General features: G+C 41.6%; 1 protein-coding gene and 1 non-coding gene across 4 annotated transcripts; both read right to left on the bottom strand.

Moving 5' to 3' along the window:
* Positions 1-660: 660 nt before the first annotated feature.
* Positions 661-14055, bottom strand: TOMM20 (translocase of outer mitochondrial membrane 20). Of its 3 annotated transcripts, none has more exons than XM_054194050.1 (5): positions 13856-14054; positions 9607-9653; positions 8807-8888; positions 8376-8518; positions 661-796 (listed from the first exon to the last, which is right to left on the bottom strand). In XM_054194050.1, exons 1-5 carry the CDS (start codon positions 13977-13979, stop codon positions 722-724), a joined length of 471 nt encoding a protein of 156 aa, XP_054050025.1. In that variant the 5' UTR covers positions 13980-14054; the 3' UTR covers positions 661-721. The 3 variants fall into 3 exon arrangements, with proteins under 3 accessions (XP_054050025.1, XP_054050026.1, XP_054050024.1); XM_054194051.1 differs by lacking the exon at positions 661-796 and adding an exon at positions 6752-7260 and having other exon boundaries at positions 13856-14052; XM_054194049.1 differs by lacking the exon at positions 661-796 and adding an exon at positions 8026-8145 and having other exon boundaries at positions 13856-14055.
* Positions 13031-13165, bottom strand: LOC128908019 (small nucleolar RNA SNORA14). The gene has a single exon (XR_008465832.1). It is a non-coding gene; the product is annotated as a small nucleolar RNA SNORA14 (small nucleolar RNA).
* Positions 14056-14875: the final 820 nt, after the last annotated feature.

Here is a 14875-nt window from a genome sequence, read left to right as displayed (position 1 = left end):
CTCTCCAGTTTGCAACTGTTTTATCAGGTTGTTATGTATTCACAGTTTGCAATCCAACATCTATGACGGACGCTGACTCACTGCATTGCTTTTTAAGCTGTTTGCTTTATTTATGCCTGCTTAATACCTATGTCCCAGCTTTCCTATTTGCATGATGGTGTCACCGAATTTCCAGTACTATGGTGTAGGCTGATTACTAAGTTTTGACAGAACAGTCAGAGTTCCTTTTAAAGTTGCTATCAACAGCAAGCCAGATTTCTGAAAGATTGCTTCTTACATTTACAATGCAGAAGCCACTTATGAACTGCAGGACTGCCAGCAGAGTAATTAACCCAGTGCTCGACAGTTCATATCCTTTGATTTTAGTTTGAGGGGAACTGTGCTTCAAATCTTTTCAGTTATAGAGAGTGTCTTTCATACTTTTTTTTTTTCTTTTGCTAGGTTTCATGATTTATAAGCAGGTTGGTTGAGGTCTGATTTTTCCTCATAATACTAGTAACTAGCACTGCCAAGCAGTCTAGAAATAATGTGATGTAGAAAAGGAGCAAGCTTTAGAGCTTCATACATAATTCAGATAAACAAAACACCCACCCAATAACTACCAAAACAATCATACTATCCTAAACCTTACCTTCTCCCTTCCTGTGTCACTGTCCCAATGTCCTGCTCTTGACTGCTTAGGTTTCCATGAGGAAAGGACCATGCAGAGTAAATTACAGGATCAGGACCGCAGGCTGTGCGCTTGCAGAAGCAGAGGCTTCATCTTGACAGATTCTTCAGAGTGCCACACACATCTCTGCTGATACAGAAGTAATAATAATAATTTCATGCTAAGAATTCTGCCAGTGCCAATGGCCAGTAAATAACATCCCTACAGAGAAGTAAAAAAGGGCCCTTAGTTCTGTCAGCCATAACTTCTAACATAAGCCAAGGGGCCTGATGTTAAAGATCAAAGCTTTAGATGGAGAGATAAAAGAAAATGAAATGTAAACCAAACAGCAACCCCTCATGGTTATGCAAATTCAGCTGGGTGTCATTACAGCAAACACCCGAACTAGAAGAGCTCAATAAACATGGAGGCTGCAACCTGGGGTCAGATGGGGCTTCTCTTCTTTATATCGGCAAAAACTTCCACCTCCTTAAATTTAGGAGTTGGTAGTCTTCATTGCGGAAACTTACACGAATTACAGAAATACAAGCAATTACATTATACCAGGTCAATGTGTGGTGAAAGTAAATTTCCATCAAAATCAGACTGTTCCCGCCAATAATGAGACACTGCTATGAATTGATTAGGCACGTACTATCAATTAAAAAGACCAGAGGAGAGTTTCTCAAAGAACATGCTTGCTCAAGAATCCCTTTTCTCCATTTCTCCATTTAATTAGTCATTGCATTATAATTAACAAATTCATGCAATAATCATTGTAATTTTAATCATCAAAGCTGAATGTACATTCCTTCTCATTAAATAAAATTAAATACAACAAAAGATGCTAACCAGGTTGTTTCAGAGCTCCAGGAAACGCTCTTTTACATACGTGCCAAAACAGGCAAAGATTGGTTTGTTACAGCAAATTTCTGTATCTTCCAGGCTATCTTACAGGGTGTAACATATCCAGATTGACCTAAGGAAGGAGAAGCAGCGTGGTTTGCAGTGACAGTATCTTTTATTAAACAGCTCGCTCTCTCTAGATACTTGCCATGTTTTAAGCAGACATTGAAGAATTTCTTACTAACAAGTTGAATGTTTGGAAAAATGCTGATCGACAGCTACAAGGGCTGAAAATTTCCATTTACTTGTATGGCATAAACATACACTTTCCCTCTGCAAGCATAGCCCAGGAAGCAGAGAAAAAAAAACACCTCTGAGGTGCAGGAGTAGTTAAGATTTGGTCACAAGCCAGGGTGCCGCTACCACACAAATAGCTGCCTCCAAGGCAGGAGAGAGACCCCACCAGCTCACTTCAGGTCAGCTACAGGTTTGCAACAGGGTGAGATTTTGACACCTTAAGCTGAAATCCAACCAGCAACAAAACTGCAGCCTCCCACCAACCTATAAAATCTTGCCCTTTTTTTTTTTATTTTTCGGTTGGCCCTCCTCACAGGGGCCGTCACAGCCAGAGTCCAACTCCCGGCAGAGTCTCAAGATGCAGATTTCTCTTCCACCCCTACTGCAGTTAACAGGTGCTCTCCTTTCAGTCCAGCTAGCAAAGCTCATCCAGAAAAATTCACAGCTGGGCAGGGGAAAACTCTTCTCTTGCCTGCCTGGGAATGAGATTCAGTTGCATTTTGTCGCAGACTTTAAGTTGTACAATGCAGCTGGCTTATCTACATACCTGGTTTGTGTTAAGGGATGGAGAGAAAGAAAAGGGAAATCCTTCTAATCATGTCATCGCAACACACCAAACACACAGGATTTAAAAAGCCAAAACTAGGTATCAGTAGAAACACATGCCACTGCTGCCCCACTGATCCTGTCTTATACACTGTACCAAATTTGTCTGGACAAAATGCTGCATTGCATCACCTCACCAGACAGGAAGATTCTAAAAATTAGGATTTTGCAGGATGAGCTTGCACAGAACCTGTGTACAAAACTGCCCTCTGCTGTTTAGATTAAGACCTGCTCAAATAAATGACAGTGAGACCAAATCAGTTTTTAAATTGTAGGGGTCCAAGTCGTGAAGAGGCAGAGCTATCTGACTTCAGCCGTTTTCTGCCTCCATGCACAGTAGAAACTTCATACAAGGCGGCCACCCATAACTGTCTTGCAGCACGGACCATCCGGAGGGATTTGTAGGCTGTGGCAACGTTCTGCTAGCAACATTGTGCAACAACACTCCATTCAGCAACTATCACGCAGCGGGTGAGCACCAATGGACATCCTCTCACCCCAAAGATGAGTCAAGAACATCCCCAGGGTGTAAGGGAAACGATGGTAATTGTGAGCGAGCGCTGCAGGACGACATGCATCTGGCAACCCGTTAAATCAAGGCCTGACCTTTACAAAACAGAAACTGGAACTACACGCCTGGAGTCAGAAGCCTACAGCACGGAGGCCTTCATGATTATTAGTTTACAGCAGCGATCGGAAAACAGAGTAGCAACCTTATGAAAAGATGTCCAGTAAATATTCTGTAAACTTGGTACCTGTAAGCCCCTACTGCAGGGAAAAAAGTGAGAGCTTGGATTTTCTTTTCAAGAACATATGGAAACCACTGTACTTTTTGAAAAAGCTGCCCATTATCCAGTGCCAATACGCTGGACAGTTTGGTACAGAAACATCACAGAAAGGTCAGCTCTTTTCCACGGCATCACTCACACATTCATACACAGGACGTGACAAATTCTGCCCTCCGAGAACAGCATCGGATGTCCACATCTTCTCCTTTGGGAAGCTCTGTTTTGGTACAAATGCAGAAAACAAGTACTGTTACCCGCACCAGAAGCTCAGTTTCTGGAGTGCCTCTGATGAAAGCTAGCCCAGTCCTCGTGAAGTACGCACAAGCTTCATCTCTTTGCAACAGGCTTTTGGTCAGATTTGACTGCTGTGCTGACAAGCTTTTTTTGGTCACTGCACGAAGGAGACTATAAGCTATACTGGTTGGTGTAAACACACAAATTAAAAAGCAAACCAAGCCTTGAAGAAATTATTATTTTTTTTCACATCAGCCCTTTTCATGTCCATATGTTTAAAAACGCAGAAGCATGGATGTACAGTACAACATGCCTTTGAAACACTCGCTAAAAGCACTTAGTGACCACTTCAAAGATTCCCTTGAAGTTTTAACTCATGTTAATTTTAACACAACGGTCATGTAGGGCCCCTGTTCAGCCTAATGGACTTTAAACACACCATCAACAGATGTACAAACGAAACTTTAGACAGAAGGTTCTTCCGGGTGCATAAATAGCTGGAGCTTTACTTTGATGATGGCTGGCTGGCCTCCTACACAGCAGGGTTGGGACTTCTCCATTTTTCAAGTTAAGGGCAACAATAATATTCTGTCATCCCCCAGGGTAAGGAAATCAGTGCCAGATGATTCCGTGTATGCCTGATCACCCTGGGTTTGGATTTGATTCCATTATCACTTAATGGTGAGACATCAAAGGTAGTCCTGCATGATCAGGAAACTAGCTGGGTTTTTTTTTTTTTCTAAAAAAGCTGCCCGAGAAGCTCATAACTGACAACAGGAGACTTCCCAACACAAAACTAGCAGATCTCTGATTTTTTTAATGAGAAATTCTTAGTGTTGTGCACCACAGAAGGCAAGATGGCTTTCTGGGAGAAATGTTAGCAGTTTTACCTGCAGTAAAATAAGATTACAGATCTTATTCACCAGCAGCTGTGAGCTCAGCAGCAGCAAAATCCACAACGGGAATGACTCGCTTCCACCTTTTTTTAATCTGCACAGGTGGAAAAAAATATGGTGCTATGCAATGCACAGCTAATACAATGGCACTGCTACCACTGCACTTGCGATGACCTGCACTTTGCTTACGTCTGAAACTGGTTCTAAATTACAACCTCCTACATCTGTGGGCAGTGCATGCTAGCTGCACTAGTGTCAGCCTGCCATTGTTGGAGCAACAGCAAATTCCCATTCTAGACAGTATCTCCAAGTCTTCACAGTTTCTACGGTATTAGTTTCATCAGATTTTGGGGAAAAAAAAATAAATCTTAAGCCTTGTAAAAAGGATTCATCATTCCCACCCTATTGGCCAAGGCACTCAAAACAGGTATCAGAGCTTGCTTCAGCATACTAACCAGGTACTTCTGGGTTATCAAATATGACAACTAACTTAAGGCTTCATTTAAACCTATGCTATCTAAAATTTTGTTTGCATCTAACTTTTCAGGCTCAAGAAAACTAAAAAGGGTTAGAGTAATATATATGTCTATGGTGTTTATTAAAGCAATGACCGTTTGTAGACACAATCAGACTATCAACAAGTCTTCCATCAAAATCAGAAGAATTGACACCGAGGTTTGCTGAAACATACTTATTTCAGGAGAGCTTTGCTGTAAGCTAAATTGTGAATTCAAATTGTCATCATTACACCAAAGAGCACAGAAAGTTGTTCAGGTTTGAAAGAAGGGTGCCACTTTCCTCATGCTGTTTGGATTTGTTTTTCAAGGCAGGGTGGAAGAGTTTATCTTAAGACGTCGTTAAAAGCTGAACCAAAAAGATATCACACTGAAGTGACCACCACCAGCAAGGACAGCAGGTAAACACGCTAACAGTTCTGTCAGTGTAACGTACCAATTCTTAGTTTTTCCTTTTAAGGGTTACAAAGGAGAAGAAAAACTCTTCCAAAAAGCCTCACTGTACTCATTAAAAATAAAACCTTCTGCAATTTCAAAATATTTGTATTAAGTATTCTAGGTGCCAAATAACTTTGTCCCTCTAAAATAAACTAAAAGGAAAAGAGCAAGCCAGCCATTGTCACCTGAACATTATGGCTACTAAGTTTTACTTTTACCTTACGCTACCTGAACAATTCAAGCACAACAAATAGACTAAACTACAGCCAGCTGTTCAGGAAATTTTTGTTCGTACCAGCCATTAACTTCGGTATTTGCTGCATTACAGAAAGAGTCAAAGGCACCTCAAATCTTGGGAAATTGTGTTTTCAAGGAGTTAAGGGGGAAATATGTCTTCCATGGCAAACCATCTAAGCCGACTGACTCAGTAAGAGCCATTTCCATTCCCAAACTCAGGCATTTGACTGCTAGGTGACCATGAACTATCCACTTCACCTCTCAAAAATTCTGTGTGAGGCAACTTCTGAAACAGTGAGCCCTATGGTTTGGAAGAATCTGCCTTTACAGAAACTTACACCAGGCAGAAATGAGATAAATGGGATCACAGTATGTCACTTCTACTTGGATTATGTCAGGTACTACCTTACTATTAACATACCAACAACGTTAGCACAAACTTTCAGCTGGTCTGAAAGGCAAGACACCTTCAAGCGTTCTCCTGCTTTCTTCTCCTTACGTTAAAACAAGTCACCACACCAAAAATATAAAGCTACATTTTTGTTTCTTCTGCCACCTGAGTGGTGATAGCACAAAACCAGAGAACAGTAGAAGCCAAACTGGTTTGACATTTAGAACATCCTATCCATGGAAACCTGCTTTCAGAAGTACACTTCTGATACTCACTTGAGTCTGTGTATTATTTGCCTCCTTTTCACTAGCGAAGGAAACCTTACCTAAAATCAAGTTTACAGCATCACACCATACCAAAATTTTACACCATCTTCCCAGCTCCATTAGCTTTAGCTAGTTTAGCCTGGGGATATCATTGTCTTACCTTACCAGTGCAATTTTTTTTTTTTTAGGCAAATACCAAAGACAGCTGACAACCATTTTCCATGGTCTTGAAGACTAGAAAGTGAAACGTTAACTGCCTATCTTGCAAAAAGGTTTCAAGCTTTCCAGAAAACCAACCTTTGTGCTCTTACAATCTGCCCCAGGTTCTATTCCAAACAGCTTTATTTCAGACACCTGCATTAACGGAGCTTTCATGTTTGACAGGCACAGTTTTGACTTGCATCGCTTTAGATGTTATTGTTCCTGACAGAAATGGATTTGTCATTCTTTCTGCAGCCAGTCATCTATTACCATTCTGATTTGCATCTCTTTCTAAGGTGATCACTTACTGTTTAAATGATCACATCCATTTTCTCAGGAAACGACACAAGGTTTTAAACTTAATTAAAAGCATTGGAAGACCAGCCATAACATTAAAAATAAATTTTAATGTTAAGTCATTTTCAGATCATTTGCTCTGACACCCAAATGTTCTGGAATTTAAAGTAGTACTATAGGGACACACAAGTGCAGATAAATCTTTATTGCCATAACTTTGTTTTTCAAAAATGAGCATTGGGTTTTTAATAGGTCGTAGTTTTATGTCTTTATATGTACAACATTACAACTGCATATTTTAATAATAATGAAGTTAGTGATACTTTGATAACTCAACACAGTGTATTTATAAAATGAATTCTTATCAAAATACACTTTTCACTGGGATAATAAATAAAATCCTGTGAAACCCACCTACACAAAGTTAATTTTAACTCTGGTAGAACCCGATGTGGTACACAGTCCATTAACTACTATGTTTGCCCCTTTATCCCCCTAGTGATGCTCATCTTCTGGGGTAAGAAAACATTTTTCCCCCCTGTTGTGGTGTGACCTCATTCAACATCATCTTCAGCCAAGCACTGTGCACTTACAATTCTCTGTAAGAAGGAGAAAAACTCATTCACAATTACATAAAATTGACAGTAGGCAACTGATTATCAAGCAATGTAATTTTACACTGATCATTAACCAGCGTAATTACTGAGCAAACTGATTATTGTTAAAAATGGTAATCTATTCGACATAATTCCTGCAGAACTGACTCCAAAAGCTTATGTACTGTGCAATGCCTAACAAAGCCAAAGTCAGATAAATAATATTCTGTCAGCCTCAAGTGATGACCTCTGTGTGGTTTTTGGCACTGTCCTCTAAGAAAACATTTTTGCTCCGTTGTTTCCCCAGACCTTTACATCTTGCGTACCTGACACTTTTTAGTGTTTTTACTAACTATATGGACCTTAAACTGAAACCTGAGTTGTAGAGAGAGCTGACTAATGCACAGCACTGAGTCTCTGCTTTATGTGAGGTAATACCACTAGGGAGTACACTTGCATTTCCAAGAATGTAAACCATATTATTTATTTTACAATAGACTCACCTGCTAGCGTATTACCAATGTTACCCGCACAGTACTCAGGCTAAAAAGGGAGGGCATTTTATACACAGAGCTAGAAACACTTTTATCATCACGGAAACCCCCAAGCTTCCCAAACTGTGATGTGTTCTGGTGCTAGTTAACACTTTGTGTTTATAGCTGGCCTAGAAGCAACAGGCTAGCAAAAGCAACAGATTAGTTCTAATGGACTTCTATAGCACTTACAGACACTTGTAGTAATACAATTAAAACAAAATAAAACTCAAGACACAGTGCAAGAAAGTTACCACTTTTCTGATCCCCCAACTTGTATTTGGGAAACAGTGGATCCGCTTATCATATCAGAGCTGCAGTCAGATGTCTCTACTTTAGAAGAGCGTAGCATACCCTACATGACAGAAGTTTCGTATTTCTATTTTGCCCTGTTTGCTATTAATGCTACACGATATTTTTCATATACACTTTTTAATGCTTCAGGTGAAAAAAAAGGTTTCTCTTAATCTAAAAGAACATATACAAAAAACACACTAAAAAAAACAATACTTGGGACTGATGTAATGGATAAGAGAAGTAGTTCAACTATTTTCAAACCAAAACAACAGGGAACATTTTACATACCTGGCTTATTGTAGGGAGCTTAGTTAGAAGCATTTGAAACACTGGTGGTGGAAGTGTCTGCTGTAGAACTTGTAGCAGCTGCTGCGGCTGTCCACACACAGCAATGGCATTGGTCAAATGATCAACACCTTTCTCATATTCACCTGTATGAGAAATCATAATGTTTTGAAATCAACCTTCTTCCACACTGTAAAGTATTTACATAAAACATCCATCAACAGTGGATTAAATTACTGAGAATCAACCCACACTTTTCTTTCTTCCTCCCTTGCTGGATCTTCTGAACACAGAAAGTCAGAAACAAGTAAACAGATTTTCCTAGGTGAATCTGACTCCCCAAAAGATATTAGTATATAAAAATCATCTTATAGCAAAGGTAAAGCAGAATTATTTTACCTCCTTACCTTTCAAAAAAAAAATTATGCTATTACCTTGAGCTAGTAGTTCCTCGCCAAGCTGAATCTCCTCAAGGAAAAACTTCTGAACTGCTTCAGCATCTTTCAAATCAGGCAACTACAACACACACAGTAAAACTGAAGTTGGCCCTTAAACATCAGTTAATAAACAAGTTAACAGAAAACTTTCTCAACTGAAATCAAACACATACACAAGCATATGGTTATATCGAAACTAGCAAAAAGAATTTAAGACATCACCACTAAGTTAAACGTACACAGAATTTTTTTGAAAATCAGACTCAGGTCTCATATCATTGCATCACAAATCTGTAGAGCAACAGAGCCTGAAATACCTCTATTAAGTTTATTAAGCACACAAATTTGTAGCAAATATAAATTCTAATGTGTGTCATGTTTATCACAAGTATATTTATTACAATTGGTTAAGATAAATCTATCTTTTCTTCCAGGATCCATTGGTGATAAGGAAAGAGAAATTAAATGCTTATAGCAAAAAACCTATCAAGTTCAGTTATAGGTATATCACATCAATGATTTTTAAGTCTGAAAAGTCCTTGCACATACTACAAAGAGGAAAATACTATCAAGTCACACAGTAAATTATGTACTTTCTAGTACAAGGCCTCAATCTGACACAAAAAAGGAACAACCACTTCATATGGTTATGTGTGAGCATTAAAAAAACCTAAAGACTGCATATTTGCAGAAGTGTCTGTAATGCTGTAATCAAAACAGATCTTTAAACAAATCTTACAAATAACATAAATGAAACATCTTTCAAAATAGCACCGCATTATTGAACACAGTGTTACCTTGGAAAGCCCTGCTCTCTCTTTGGCAAGCTTCTGTTTCTTCCTTCCTGTAAGAATAAAAACGTCTTACGTTTTTAATTTGCTATTAAAAAAGCCTTCAGATTATAATTCAAAACCATGAACAATCAAAGTTATGTTCAAAATAACAAACTGGTAATGTGTTCCAAATTTTGAAGACTGAACACAGGACCCACTCTCAGCAACAGAATATCATTTAGAGGTCTAGTAAGGGCTGGCAGTAGAATACCAACCAAAAATGGCAATTAACTTTCCTGCACAGTTGGTATTTACCAACTGTGCAGGACCTGGAGCAGAGCATACCCCATGCACTAGAGGCATGAAGAAGGAAAGAGAATCAGAGTAATACAGGATTTCTCTACATGATTTCTGACAGTGATAAGCCACAGAAGAACTGCCTAGGAGTCAAGGCTAATTTTGAACTATATGGTGCACTACCAACAGGAACTTTCACAGGTCATAGTACGTAAGTGTACTTTCCCAGCTGTTTTATAGCAAAGACTTGGGAACCCGTTAAATAGGTGGCAGTATCTCATCATCCCACAGCAAGAGCAATATTAAAGCACACATTTCTGAAATCTGAGGAAAGCAAATATTTACAGATGGAACAAACATTTACAGATTTAATTGCCCAACCTAAAGCCATAAAGTTGGTCTGCAACATAAAGCTGTCCCACTGCAGCAAAACTAGCATAATTAAAATGATATATAGCAAATTTTTAATGAAATTAGGCAAGTATAAAGATATTTTATAATAGCACCTATCCATATAAGAAAGAATAATTATAGTAATACTGGTGATTTCCTTACAATAATCATTTTTGTAAGTCATCAGTTCATCAACTGAAATAGTTATACCAATATAACTTTTAAGTACAGCCTATGGTTAAATAACTGTACTCCTACTACTTGTCCTCACTGCCTACTTTGTGACCATCTATGTTGTCAAAGAACCTCTTCCACAGAGGCCTGATTTGTCTTTTGAGACAATTTTACAAGCTGGAAATACTTCCAAATATGACTACCAGTTTTAATGGCAATGAGTTAAAAATTCATGATTGTCCACATGACGAAGACATTTAGGAATACTATTTCCTAGTAGTAGATAATGCAACATGTGAAATTTAAGGACAAGATCAAGTGTTCTTTATATAAAGTGAGGTCACATTCTAACTAGAAGGATCACCCTTTTACCTTCTACGATACCTTAATAACCTGAGCACCTGAATTTCTAAAACTTATCGACCTGTGTACGTTATCTAACATCATCATACACAGAAGATCAAAAGTATCAAAGATCAAAGATACAAAAGTATCTTTGCAACAACAGCCAAACGTTACATTTGTAATACAACAAGCAAAAAGCAATAGGTTTGGGGAAGAAAAAAAAAAAAAACAAAAAAACCAAAAAACTCTACCTTAAAAAAAATATATTTTGTTCTCCCTCAGGGGCCTCCAAGAAAATGAAAACCTTCCCTCTTTTCTAAAGACATCATATTTAAAAAAGGGAAGGGTAATCTTTCACAGAAGGAATCTTAATTAACACAGAAATGCATGTGCATCCATCCAAAACAGAGAGCTAAACTGCAACTCTCAAACTGCAGGTGACTTGCAGGTCCTTCAGGCACAGCTCTTGTACACAGGGAGTAAGTTTCAAATGTGAACCAATAGATAACCTGACGCACTGGCACGGGTTCCAGAAATCCCCGAGTCGCCCCAGCAGCTTCACAACCAGTCCCACCAAGGAGGAGAACCACCAAAGAGCCATTCGCATCTTCAGCTCCCATCGGTGAAGGCTGCCTACTGCTCTCCTCTCACTCAGCTGTCGCTCTGAGGCAGAGCTCAGCATGGTCAAAAATTCTGGCTGTCTCTGAACGAAGAGATTACTGTCTGTACTTGCATACAGAGCAATTCTGGTTTATATATTCAAGAACACGAATAGAAAATGCATCTAAAATCTTAAAATCTTAAATATAGCTGTGGGAGCTAAGCAGCTCCAGATGTTTATAGCTTTGCTATTTTTTGGTCCCAAGATTAAATATGGACATGCCCCCCTAAACCAGCAACACCAAAACCTTAAAAAAACACAATGTCAAATGGCAAAAAAAAATAAATTGCTTCTTCATTTGCCAGCATGTGCTTGACCAAATGTAACAGGCAATACACTGACATATCAGATCTCCTGTCCTTTCCAAATTTTGGTGACATTGCATCATAGAGCCTGAAAAACAATCTTATCCTAAAAACGTTAGTGGAAAAGATCTGCTGTAAAGGTGGTATCTACAAGTTTTTCATCAAATACCCCCTACTGTTGCCCTGCAAACAGTATATCTTCATTTAAAGAACTGCAACCGGCTGCTGCATTGGGTCTTTTTTGGTCAGATATTTCATAACCCAAGCCTTACTATCCAACAGTAAAAATGCTGTAATAATCAGATCACTGGCATCACTACAGCAGCATCCATACTAAAAAAATCAATTACAGTACTAAAAGATAAAAATAAAAACAAATTCCTTAACATTATCTAAAGCCTTATAACTAAAAGCAGCCCAGTGTATCACGTCCAAGGATCATAAGTCAGACAGTGACGTCCTCCAAATGACAGCAGCCATCCCCTATCAGAGCACAATGGATTTTTTCCACTTTAAAGAAAATGTTAATTCTTAACCAGAGCAAGCCTACGGTTTATTCAGAGCATTACTGGAGAGAAGCTCAGATAAGGAAAACAATGGGATGCAAAAATAATTTTAATGCATCTGCAAAAATCTTACATAACCCAGTATTTCCTCTACTACATATTTAACATTATAAAAAGAACATGGCTGATTTTACACCCCAAAATTGCGTTTGCTTCTTCAAGACAAGCACATACCAGTTTACTATACTAGAAATTCCCTATGAATGACTTGCACTGGAGGGCAAAAACTACCTGGAAGATACACAAGAAGTATATGTCTAAGATCCTACATACATGAGCAAGGGCCTGATGATAAAGTATTCAAAAGACATAATTTGCTGTGGAAGAGCTTACAGAAAGCGGAATTAATATGCCATTAAGTGTCAACACTGGTCACTCAACAAATTCAATACATTACGGCAGAACCAAAGCATTTAAGTTATGTTTAAACATCTTCACGTAAATACTCATTTTTAACCCATCTAGTTATTGACTCTTCCATCCACTAAACTGACGATCACATTCTGTTTACTTGATGGTAATTTCTCCCTTGATGGTAATTTCTCATCTTCAGATTAGTTATGAACAGCATACTATACATATTCCCATGACAGAAATAACCCAGCATAACAAATATCAGCTTATTTCTTGTGATTCACTTGAGTACCTTGGGTACTTGCACTTACAGTTGCATTTGAAACCTTCGCTACTTATTAAGGCATTTAAATAAGTGTTGAAGATGTGAAATAATGAAGAGCCATGGGAGAAGAGCTCTGCATTTTGGATTAATCAACAGTTTTCTCTGGCATTCATTCTTATCCTGGAAGCTAATAACAGAGCTGCCAGGAGGGTTAAGAATGCAGCAGATGAAATACCTGAGGCCTGCTACCACAGCAACAGCTTCCCTATAAGAGCCTGTGTCGCTTTATCCGATGGTCTTCCAAAATCAAAAAAATTAACCTCACCGCGTAAATGCAGTGGCGATAACAGTATGGCTGAGCGTGTCGGATAACAAGATTTAAAAAAAAAAAACGAGAGAGAGGTGAATTATTTCGAAGCCAAGCTTCCGATGCGAAAACCTCAGGTTACTCAGTAACTACACAAATTGCCGAAAACACCCCCCCGGCAAGACGCCCCGTCCCCCACCTTTAGGCAAAGAGACGAGGAGAGGCCACAAACGGCGGGGGCTCAGGCCCCGCCCCGCACAAGCGCAGCGGGGCGAATGCCGCCCGCCAGACCCCGGCCCGTCCCGGCGGGCCCCGACGCAGCCTCCCGACCCCTCCTGGTGCCCTTCCCACCCGGTACCCGCGGCAGGGCGGGCTGAGGCGGGGGCTGAGGACCGTTTCCCCGCAGGAAGAAGGCCGGGGCGGCCAGGGAAGTGGGGGAGGCGGCGGCGGGTCCGAGGCCCGGCCGGGCCCGGGAGCGGGAGGGCGCTGCGGAGGCGCCACGTGCCGGCCAGGCGCTGTGGGGGCGGCGGTTGGAGGGCGGCCGCCGTGAGGGACGGTGAGGAGGGGAGGTGGCGGGGGGCGGGGCGCGGCCCAGCGGACACTCACGCTCCCGCAGCCGGTTCTTGAAATTGGGGTCGCTCCGTCTCTTGCGGTCGAAGTAGATGCAGTAGCCGATGAAAAGGGCGCCGCAGAGGCCCGCCGCGATGGCGCTAGTCTTGCCCACCATCATGGTGCCCGGCGACGAGGGGAAGCTCCGCTCCGCTGCGCTCCCGTCCCGCCGCGCCGCCGCCCCCCGCCCGCCCCCTCCCACCCTCCCGCCGCGCGGCCGGCGCCGAGCTCCGCAGGCACCTTGGGGCGAGCGGGCAGCCAGAAAGGACCCCGCCGCGCTTCCGCTGGCGTCATCAGCCGGCGGCGGCAGAGGGCGCCTCCTCCGTTGCCTGCGGGGGAGAGAGGCCGGCCGAGAGCCGGGGCGCTCCGCCTACCCCCGCCGCCTCGCGCCCCCTCAGGCACTGTCTGCGTCGCTCAAAATCACAGAGTGGACCTTAAAGATCACCCAGTTCCAACCCCCTGCCCTGGGCAGGGACACCTCCCACTAGACCAGGCTGCTCAAAGCCCCATCCAGCCTGGCCTTGAACACTTCCAGGGATGGGGCACCCACAGCTTCCCTGGGCAACCTGTTCCAGTGCCTCACCACCCTCACAGGAAAAGAATTTCTTCCTGATACCTAATCGAAATCCACCCTCTTTCAGTTTAAAACCTCATCCTGTTGCTACGCTCCCTGACAAACAGCCCCTCCCCATCTCTCCTGTAGGCCCCCTTTAGGTACTGGAAGGCTGCTATAAGGTCTCCCTGGAGCCTTCTCTTCTCCAGGCTGAACAACCCCAACTCTCTCAGCCTGTCCTCATAGGAGAGGTGCTCCAGCCCTCTGATCATCTTCGTGGCCCTCTGCTGGACCCACTCCAACAGGTCCGTGTCCTTGTGCTGAGGGCTCTAGAGCAGGACACAGTGCTCCAGGTGGGGTCTCACCGGAGTGGAGCAGAGGGGCAGAATCACCTCCCTGGCCCTGATGGCCACGCTTCTTCGTTGCAGCCCAGGATGCAGTGTCAGTCTTGTAAACAGCAGCTT

Source organism: Rissa tridactyla, chromosome 3, assembly GCF_028500815.1.
Source record: "Rissa tridactyla isolate bRisTri1 chromosome 3, bRisTri1.patW.cur.20221130, whole genome shotgun sequence".
NCBI classification, from domain to species: domain Eukaryota; kingdom Metazoa; phylum Chordata; class Aves; order Charadriiformes; family Laridae; genus Rissa; species Rissa tridactyla.
Note: the sequence above shows the minus strand (reverse complement) of the source record. Positions and strands in the feature narration are given on the sequence as shown.

What these genes read in the sequence shown, in the direction of transcription:
- TOMM20 (XM_054194049.1), bottom strand. Translation starts at nt 13,979, where the DNA reads ATGATGGTGGGCAAGACTAGCGCCATCGCGGCGGGCCTCTGCGGCGCC. An exon ending in AGAGAGCAGGGCTTTCCAAG is followed by an intron (nt 8,889 to 9,606) that starts GTAACACTGTGT and finishes TGTGTGTTGTAG; the next exon opens with TTGCCTGATTTGAAAGATGC. An exon ending in CGAGGAACTACTAGCTCAAG is followed by an intron (nt 8,519 to 8,806) that starts GTAATAGCATAA and finishes TTTCTCATACAG; the next exon opens with GTGAATATGAGAAAGGTGTT.